Source organism: Erigeron canadensis, chromosome 1 (assembly GCF_010389155.1).
Source record: "Erigeron canadensis isolate Cc75 chromosome 1, C_canadensis_v1, whole genome shotgun sequence".
Lineage (NCBI taxonomy): Eukaryota > Viridiplantae > Streptophyta > Magnoliopsida > Asterales > Asteraceae > Erigeron > Erigeron canadensis.
Genome location: NC_057761.1, coordinates 7,401,232 through 7,412,456, shown reverse-complemented (window position 1 = coordinate 7,412,456; position 11,225 = coordinate 7,401,232). Strand labels below are relative to the sequence as shown.

The following is an 11,225-nucleotide window of genomic DNA, read 5'->3' as shown; positions in this document are numbered from 1 at the left end:
TACGCCTGAAGAGCCCTGAAGATCATTTTGGATTTTTGACTTTGAAATTGTTTTCCCAAATTCCAAAATGAGCTGGTAATTACCAATTTGAAGTTGTCAAAAAAGACTGAATGTATTTTTTTTGATATGTATTCTAACATGTATTTCTAATGCTACTATAAACACGAAAATACCTATGATCAACAAGCTTTGCATTTATTAAATATAACAACTTTTGTATGTCAAGTAACTCAAAAATTTGAAGTCAAGCACATTTGACAACAAATTATTTACCAATTTTAGTGAGAATGTGTACCCATGATGATATTATGAGCCCCGTCGATCCCTTTTTTGTTTCTTTTCTTCTAGTCCAGCAGCCTCATTTAACATATCGAGAGCGTCTTGATGCATGTCCAGCTTGCCCAGAGCCACTGATTGCATGTAGAAAGCAGTGGGCCAGTCTGCATAAACTATTTGTGCTTGCATGGCATCTCGAAGGGCGGCATCAGGTTGATCACAGAGCAAGTAGCACAGGCTCCGCCTTGCGTACACGGTTGGTGATATCATCGTTCCCACATCTATGAACTGCATATGCAGAATGCCCAAATAGAATTTCAGTTACAAAATTCAAAAAATAGATGAAAATTATACAAGCTGTTTTAACTAGTAAAACGTCAAAAAGTTGTGAACTTCTAGGATCATGAAAAGGTGTCTTAGTGTATATATATACACACATACATATATCGGATATCGTCATTTCAATTCTAGAGTAAATTGTCCCTATGTATAACTTAAGGGTGAAGCACGGACGAATTAATTACTGGTTTGTTTGCAGCTATATTTCTATGGATAACAAATGGATGATGAAATTTGTTTCATGAGCGTGTTATGTATAGTTGTGGTCAGTATCAAAGTGGTGAAAGTGAGTTTGACTAGTTCAACTCTTGTTGTATCTTCTATAGTTATCAAAACAAAGTGCACGAAATCCTCGAGGACCACTTGAAGCTTAACTTAAGTTCTAGGAATACGAGTGATGTTATTCACTATAATTGGTAACTGGTTTTCTTTCGTCTGGAGATAAGGTAGATTAGAAATATGCTTTTCGGGTCAAGATTAATTGTTAACGCCTACTAGGACCCAAATCACCTATTGAGTTACAGATTGTCACATCTCATCTTGGGTTGGGTCGATCTATTAATGCCTTGCAGTTCCAAAAAAACTTATAAAAGTGTGTTGAAATAAAAATGTCAAGATAACCTGTGCAACAACTTTCTTTTCACATTACCTGTGAATAGAAGTCGATGGCAGCTTTGAAGTCTTTATCACGGAATGCTTGGTCACCACGTTTCCTTGCCTCCAACATATCTCTCATCTGTTGAGTCCATTCTTGGAATGACAACTGAAATTGATCTTCCCGCCTTCATCAAACAATTCTAATCCATGTACCAAGAATATATCACAGGGTACAAAGCACATTACCTCATTGGTTCCAGTTCCATCATCATCACGATAGTGTGTCATAACCAAGATCTGATGAATTGCCGTAAGATCCTTCCGAGAACAAGCATCTCCTAAAGGCGAAAGAGGGCGTTGTGGAGTTGAAGGAGCTTCTTCTTGTTTCGAAATTCCAAGCATTACATGAGATGGAACCTAAAAAACAATAATTACAAAGACATTTCAACAAAAATGAGGATGAATAGTTGAATATCAAAGAAAGTTTCATGAGAAAGAAGTCCTTACGTCACATTTGGTTTGAAGAGGGGCAAGTGTTGCAACCAGATCTTTAATGCTAGGTCTATCTTTGGGTTCATATTGCAAACATTTGGAGGCAAGATCGACAAGTATAGTTGCTTCATCTGTTGAAAAGTTTCCTTCTAAATGCGACTCCATTAATAGTATGATATTTTTTCCACGGATCAAATCAAGCGCCTACAATAGTTGTTCAGAATAAAGATAATGAGCAATGAAATAAACAAAAATGTGGTGGACAAAGTACTATCAACCAGGTTACGTAACACCATGATAAAACTCTATTTCTTATGTTTACACTACAAAACATCACAATTATATTTTTCCAGAGTAGCTTCATGTAGGTCCGCCATTGTCTACATGTTTAAGTCTAGGCAAGAAACATTGATTATTGGAAAGATACAATATATTAGCACATAATTTAGATGGTGGACCAGATGCAAACTTCTCAAAGGCAAAAATGCTACTTGTAGAGTGCAACAACATTTCACGGTACCAATTTCCCATTTTAAATAAGTAATTGTGACCCACGCTCAAAAAGTGCGTCCTTACTCTCAACAAGAGACTAAAACAGAATGTTAAATTCTCTAATTGATTAGGAACAACTTACATGACTTGGAGGGATGTGTTTCCCACTTAGAAGATCTAAAAGGACCGTCCCAAAGCTGTAAACAACACTCTCCGGGGTGACTCTCCCTGCAAGATAAAGAATACAGGAGTGCATTTAGGAGAACCGTGGAAATATTATAATAGTGGCCATAGTATTTAATGTTTTCCATAGGTTGCATGTGCAGTAACTGTCTTGCAGAAGCAGAAGATGATATAACCATATATAAAAATATAATACCAACAAATGCATATGATCCATTGTTATGTCGTTATATCTGTCGTTATTTCTGATTAGAACGTATGAAAGATGGCAGTCATAGATTACGAAAAATTTGATAAGATGGCAAAAAAGGCACATTCTTCTGTTTATTATTAATATTATTTACTTGAAAAAGGCTCCACCGTTTCATTACTCAATCTTGTGAGTGATATTACAGGTTTCTCCGAGACTTGCCACTTATTTATAGTGACAGGGTAATTCCTACTAGAGTATAACATTTTAAGTGATTTAAAAAAAAAAAGAAAAAACAAATTTAATCAATTACCATGTTTGAGATATTCCGGAGGGGTGTAAGCAAGATTAGTACTATAACTTTTTCCATCCCTGCTGTTTCTCATTAATCCAAAACATGAAAGCCTGGGATCACCATCCTACAAAGTACAATAAAGCAATTAGCATATTATCTCTGAAAGGGCATCAAAGCTGACTATATAGAGATACGCGTATCTCTTGAAAACCAATATACTCGCTTCATCCAAAAGAAATGTGTAAAGTAAAATAAGCCTAACTGAATTATCATGATAAAACGTTTCCAAACACACAACGGTAATTGTAAAGAATTCCCAATTATACTTAATTTAATTTGGGACTGAGAACATTAGTATAAGACAATAATTAATTGATGAGGTACCTCATCAAAAAGGATCCTATATGCATTGAGGTCATGATATAATTCGCGGCCTTCTGTACTACAATAGTTTAAGGCTTCAGATATATATTGAGCAACCCTTATCCGCATAGCCCACTCAATTGTCTGGTTTTCCCCTATAAACATCATACAACCCATTAATATAAGAAATGAACCAAGCAAGTTGAATATGAAGTCTCATTTGGGCTGTAAACTGACTAGGACATAAAGGATACCATATTTGTAAGAAAATAGTTAATCCATTATGTGTCTCATATTTCTTCAAATGAATTTAATGAACTTTCTACTAAAATAAGTAAGATATTAAGGATTTTAGCAACAACTGTGGGAATGTAAACAAAATTTTGAACCACATAGGTGCTTTAGTTTTGATTCTTATTGGTGTCATGATGCCATAATCGTCGTCTGAGTTCATAGATGTTATTACTAGATAACCTTGATATAAATCAATGAAGAAGAGGCTATGCGACAAATTTGCAATCCCATGTAAAGCTTATATTGACAAAAAAAATTGACAAACTTTATAATCTCGTCTTAGTATATATTATGTTTTACAGAGAAAGTGAAGGAGATCACATGGTCATGCACCCATGATTAACTCTTAGCTGGAAAAGTATGTAAAATAACCATATATGAGATTTCGATTATACATATAGGTCTACTGTTCTTCAATTATCCAGTATATGTGTCCTATGTAAATTTCTGTAAAATTAGAATTGAAGTCACATCTTACATTCTTCTATTGCATATATATTTAGAGGCATTTATTGGATATATCGAATTGAATGACCATGATGACCTAAACTACAGAATGATATACAAGTGCATAAGTATATTACTACAAGTATACATACAATGAAATAGATGCTTAGCAAGAGTGTCATTAGGCATGTACTCGGCAACAAGCAACCTCTCTTCACCGTCACAACAGTATCCAATCAAATTAGCCAACCTTTTGTGTCGCAATTTGCCAACACCCCATGCTTCCTCCTACAAGTTCAAATAACCTGTCATTAATCTCCATTATAAAATACGTCACACACGTGACACGAGTCAAATCTTAGAGGAAAAAGGGAAAAACTTTACGCTCTTATTAATGTTAGCTTTGATTTCCTTAATAGTCAAAGGGACCAAAACTACCGTCTATGTATTCTAACATTAATTTAAATGAAAAGCCCGTGTAATAATCTGTCCTTCCAAACAAGTTGTATACTGCGTTTCATTTTCATTTATTTCTTGAAACGGGGAAATCATAAACTATGCCTACGATACGGTTTGAACCTAGAACAATGAAGTTAAGGAAACTGTTACCGCTAGCTAGGCCAATTGCATTACGAATACTCAAAATTTCAACAAACCACAACCATAGAAAAAAAATGAATACTCCTACTCCCCTCATACCAAGATTCTTGAAGTCAAACACAACACGTTACAAATGTGAAATGTGAAACCAATAAACAATTCTATTTTGTTTTATTTACTAATTTAAGCAACACCAACAAAATTCTAGTACCATATACACATGACAGTCTAACAAAACCAATTATTATGAACGAGTTTTTCAAACTCATACAAAGTTTTTGTAGCTTAAGTTACTTAGTTTGACTTTGGCGAAAATCATTTCCAAAATTCATACAAAAAGCCAAATTCCTTTTTCTTTTATATTTTTTTATATTTTATTTCCAGTTTATATTTACAAACGGCAAATGTTAGCTATTAGTCGTTAGTTTTCCCCAAGTTAATAATTAAACACTAATACATCCTCCCGTTGGACTTATTAGCCGTGAACCACGGGTCATAGGCACGGTTAAAGAAAACACAATAAAAAAAAGTCACAATGATCATTCTGGAACTTATATAACACGTAATTATTAATTGTCTGTAAACTTATTCTAGTACTACATGGTGTATCATTTTCGAAATTATAACACAAAAATATATATCAAGACTATGAAGTTTCCAAGAAACAATTTTCCTGAGAAATTTAAACACTCCAAACACAAATAATAAACATATATAATAAAAATTAAAATAACAACATTACTAACATATATATACAGAATTACCGCAAACTGTTTGGGGTCAGGCCATGACAACTTAGAGAACTTTTTAACAGCAATAAACCGACGATTTTTGAGCCTTCCTTTATAAACAATATTTGGTGCTTTTTCACCACTTTCAGATACAATCAAATCACTACTAAAATTTTCAGTAGCTGTTTTTATGTCACTGAATGAAAACTCAGAAAAAGCAGGGGTGGCACCACCACCGCCAGCTCCGGTGGTCGGTGACGTAACTTGCCCGGAAAACTTTTGTTGTTGGTTGTTGTTGGCTGACGGTGAAATATTATTATTATTATTATTATTAGTAGTAGTAGTAGTATTACTATTATTATTACTACTAAAAAGATTGTTTTTTTGATGGTTTTGTAATAATCTTTCTGGGGTTGTTTTTGATTTTGGAGCTGATGCACAAAGACCCATGATTTTATTATTTGAAAGAAAAATTGGAGAGAATTTTCTTTTGTTGAATTCAAGAAAATGGAAAACAGAAGATTTTAGAGAGATAAAATAAGAAAAGAAAAAGAAGAAGAACAAGAATATATTTGTTGTTTTTTTTGAATTATAATATGTATCTATTGTGTGTGTGTATGAATATATAATTTGTATCGAATTTACTTTTGTTTTTGATGTGTGTTCATGTACAAAATGAGGATAAAAAGGTTCTACTTCTACAGTTGTTGGATGCTTTTACAATCTAAAAAATTCAACTCTACTTTCTTTGTTTTTCTTTGTCTTTTAGACCCCATCATGTATGTTTGGTGAGGATGTATTTTTGGCATTCTTGTTTTGGAATTTGTATGGATGTTTCCTATATATTAAGTTGACATATGTCCCTTTTGATTTCTGTATTTTATTACAACTTGTGTCACCTATCATTTGTTGCACTTTTATTCTTTGCTAGCCTAGCTAGTATATATTGTAACAACTAACAACCGAAGATGTGTGTTTAATTGGTTTCGGCAACCAATATCTATGTGTACAAAAGTTTATTTCAGTTAAATGAATCGAGTAATTTGATATGGATTGCACTAATTTGTCTCAGAGATGGGCGTGGTAAAGCTCGTACCATATCGTATCGATCTGAATATCGGTTATTAAAAGTGTCAAACTAAGGCACAATCCCACCTTCATGTGTCGATCGGTCGGACCAAAGGGACCTGTATTGGTATTTTCCTGTAATTTTGGTATTCTTTGATATCGATTTCGCACACCATTAAAGTAGATATCGGTTCCAGACTACTTCTTAGATCTAGAATGAGGACGGGTGAGATTTAATAAGTTTTGTTCATCCCTAATTTGTATTTTAAATAGAAAGAAAATGAATATAAAATTATCACACATATATGACTTGCATGTGTAACATTTCAAAACAATATATGAGTGGTTTTTATTTTGGGGATTACAAATATGCCTCTAGAAGCACCTATCTTAGGTCTTTCCAAGGCATATTTGTAAAACAATTTTATTCTTTCGCTTCTCCAACTTTTATAACAAGACACATGTAATTCCTAATCTATCTTTGGAAGCATCTAAGTTAAGTGCTTTCAGAAACTGAAAGCACGTAGGTTATCTCCATTTATTAATACGCCTTGAAACTGAAATATAATGTCCTAAACAAATAAAAACAAAAACATACTCATGTTATCTTCTCTTTAGCATAGGGGGAACTACATACAATCTAGGGGTAGCCTGAGCTATAGGTCCGCTAGATGCATGTATTATAACTTTTTTTGAAAACCGATGTATTCTTTATTGATGTTACGGGTCAAAAAAATATGGGATACCCGTCAATGTAACTAGATCTAAACTTTGAAAAGATTATCCTAATAATAAAACTCATAAAGATGTACTTGTGCAATTAAATGATAAATGAAAACTACCAAAGTTCCAAAAACTCATTAAAAATAGCCAAAAATCCTAAAAAATCGCTAAAAATCGTAACAATTTAGTCGTTATCGTTATTTTATGGCGATATAAGGCCAGTGATAAAAAATTTGTGTTACCCATTCCTTTTTAATCCTGGTTCTGCCACTACTCTTTAAATTACAGGCAATTGTTTTGAGAAAACGAAAACCAAGATAATCTACGTTCAAATCTACTAAGAGTATATATAATGGTTCACACCACCACACCAGGTGGTGTGACACATCAGCGCCACATCAACATCACACAATACCACCTCATAACAACACCATACCCGTAATAATAACCATACCACACCATATTAAAAACAAATAAAAAAAATGAAAAATAAAGGAAAGAACACACCACCCAATCTAATCTCAAGGTGGACTCATCCACTTTGTAACCTCCACACCAAATTCACTTTGAAGTTTTAGTGTTAACACATCATGTGGTCAAGGTTATAGCTTCCACCTTGTTTACACCATACCCCATTACAAAGGCTCTAAGAGTCCAATAAAATTGAAATTTTAATGCCATTAAAGAACTATCAAATTTATAAGTATGGATTTAACCTTTAATTATAAAAACCAATGAAAAGTAAAATATTTACGAAAATAACTTGTTTAGTTATGAGAAGAGGATTTTCCATTAAGTGGCTTTTCTTTGTTAAGGCATGGGTACACTATAAATGAGTCAAATCTATGAACGAGACCTATTCGAATTTGATTAACAAAAAGCTCGTTTTGTGCCGAGCTTAAACGAGATCTGAATTCGAGCTTAATTATTGACTTGTTTAATAATTGAACTTTGAACACATTATTCGATTAAACTCGCGAGCTAAAATGGGTTTATATATGTATTATATAATTTAAAATGTATATATTGAACTACAAGTGATGAATATATGACTAACGAACTCTTTTCACAAGCTTTTAATAATCGAGCTTAGTTTTTATTACTTACAGAGCTTATGCTTGATTCAAGCTCAAGTAAAACATTAACTCTTTTGGTCCTTTTTAGTTTTTACACACGAGTCGATCTTGAGTCAAGCCCGAGCTTCCTTAATACATCATGAGCAGAGAAATAATAAGGTTAGCTCGAGCTACTAAAATTTAAACGAGCTCGAGTTCAAAGATTGTCAAGATCAGGTTCAGTTCAGCTCGTTTACACCCTTTTTCATGGTATAAGTCTCATTCTATCTCTGGTTTGCCTGGAGTAGATTATCATTTAGGGACAAGACGTTTGTTGTAATAAAAAAAAACCCAAAAAGAATTAATTGTTTACCTGTATATTTAACGACTATAGTTACCGCGCAATGCAGCAGCGATGGCAGTGACAGTGATGTTGTGGCATCGACGGATGGTGATGACGGTGGCGACCATTGGTGGCAGCAAATGCGTCTAGGTATTTGATATAAAGATATTTGATTTAAAAGAATAATGGACAATGCCGGTCCTGCGTAAGGGCAATCAGGGCAATAGCCCATAGCATCATACTCACAAAAGGCAGAAAATTTGTACTACTATCTATACTCCTTATTAAAAATTATCCACCCATGTTGAAAGTTTACAAGATTTGAGACATGCGATTTTAGGTTTTTGCCCTTCCTCACCCCTTTAGTATTCCCTCTCCCAATAAATATCTTCCAATAAATACAAATACCCTTACACATTAAACATTAATATATGTCTTCTCTATACCTTAAAACACACACAACATATTCATATAGAGTCAGGAATTATGGCGGTACGTCTATTAATATGGATCCCGATCAAGCAAAAGTCGTAATTAATGAGATCAAAAGATTTCAAGATCAAGAGATCGTAATTAACGTTATTAAAAGATTTAAAGATTACAACAATCGAAACTCTCTCAATGATATCCACCGCAACGCGCGGGTAACATGCTCATTAAATATAAACATTTATGATGTAGTCAAAATTTCCAACTTATGCATGAGTTTTGGAAAAGATAAAACATAAACTAATGAAAAAATATAGTTAATTCTCACCTCCTACCCCTTTAAATATACAAAGTTTAATTAAAACCCCTCCCATTTTTAGTTGTTCTGATTAATGTTGTTATTGTGATTTGTTAGTATTAAATCTAATTTAATGTAATGAAATATCATGAAAACCAACTAATAGATTAATTAATTAGTAAACTATATTTGTAAATGACTATGAATAACTACAATCCTTTGTCTCTAACAGAATACCTATGAATCTGTGATACTAAAATAGTCAAGGTTTTAGTTAAAAATGAGGTTTCTTATGATTTTAAATCTTTAAAAATAAATGTATCATTGTTTACAAAATTTAATAGGAAAATTTTAAATTGTCTCGCCCTGAGCAACAAAAAACTCAGGACCGGCCCTGATAGTGGATATCTTTTAAAAGATAATGGAATGATTGTTTAAGTCAATTTATTATGGATAAAATGGTATTTTCGCATGTCCCAAAATCTTAACTTTTCAACATGGGATGTTGGTTAGGGGGGGGGGGTATAATTTTTATATAGTAGTACGAGCATGGTACTCGCGCAATGCGACGACAATAATAATTGTTGCGATGTTGTGGGATGGTGATGGCGGTGACGACATCAATGAATGTAGGTAATTGACACAAAGATATTTGAATTAAACGAATAGTGAATATCTTTTAAAAGATAATGTAATAATTGTATAAATTAATTAGTTAAGGGTAAAATGCTAATTTTACATGTCCCAAAAATCTAATCTTTTCAACATAGGAATATAATTTTTATATAATAGTATAGATAGATAATGAAATTATTGTGTAAGTTATTTCTATAATGTTAATTTTGCATGTCTCAAAAATTTTAACTTTTAAAACGTGAGATAGGGGTATAATTTTTATATAGTAGTATATTTAATACGCAAATTTAAATTTTAAACAATTGGGTTTTGGTTAGTGATTTATGGGACGGACAATTACTTTTTATTAAAAGTACAATTAAGAATATGAATAGATACCTTCAATTTAGTTGAGTGTTAAACATATATGATACATTTATGCAAAAATGTCATTACTCATTTATATATCAGATATCAGTTAGAACAGATCGACCATGGAATTTTAGTTGTGTACGTAAAAGTCATTAATAATGCAGAAATTATCTAGTCCTATGACAAGTGATGTTTCGAAAAAAATTTTGTTAATTAGTAAGTACTAGATTTTAGACCCGTATTCAACACTGGACATGGGGTTACGATATTATCAATATTAGATCTTCATACATTTAATTCATAAAAGCTTATAATTTTGAAGATATACGGTTCTAGATGTTATACTTTGTAAGTTGTAATACAATAAGCACAGGTTCATCACTGTCATTATTAGCTAAGACATATTGATGAAGTTGTTTTACAAGACACATGCTACAATAATTTTCCTAATAGAGTTATTTGAAACCAGTTGTACTCATAATGTGATATTATTATGAAAGATAATTAAGAATTAGAATATAAATATGTTTGTGATCTTGTACTTGACATTCAAGTATATGTATTTGATGATATAGGCCGTAACACGAATAGGTGTATTTTCAATCACCTGTCCTATGATAATTAGATGTCAATTAGGATTGTTTTCATATTCTTTGATAACAATTAGGACTCTATTTGAGTGACAATTGTAACATTAAATAATTAAATATATAAATATTGTTGTTCTAAAAAAACAAAAAAAAAACTCTCAATTTGATGGTTACATATAATTATATATATAAAAAAGTTTTAAAGTTGATGTTTAAAAATTAAAATAAATTAAGTATTCAGGGTTAAAAAGTGTAAATTATTGATGGAAAACAAAAAAGTGTAAGTTAATGAGATTTTTTCTACAAATTAAAATAAATAGAGTAATATAATAATACATTTGAATAATGATTATTATGATTTTTAATTTATAGTTAATTTAAATGATGACATAAGCGAAAATCAATTTGATAAAATTGAGCGATTTGATTGTTT

At 32.1% G+C, this 11,225-nt stretch overlaps 1 protein-coding gene across 1 annotated transcript; it reads right to left on the bottom strand.

Moving 5' to 3' along the window:
* Positions 1-176: 176 nt before the first annotated feature.
* LOC122611070 (serine/threonine-protein kinase BSK1-like) lies at positions 177-5,811 on the bottom strand. Its single transcript, XM_043784030.1, has 9 exons — positions 5,333-5,811; positions 4,121-4,256; positions 3,249-3,382; positions 2,883-2,988; positions 2,339-2,424; positions 1,720-1,908; positions 1,459-1,629; positions 1,265-1,378; positions 177-564 (listed from the first exon to the last, which is right to left on the bottom strand). Exons 1-9 carry the CDS (start codon positions 5,747-5,749, stop codon positions 307-309), a joined length of 1,611 nt encoding a protein of 536 aa, XP_043639965.1. The 5' UTR covers positions 5,750-5,811; the 3' UTR covers positions 177-306.
* Between the last annotated feature and the right edge of the window lie 5,414 nt (positions 5,812-11,225).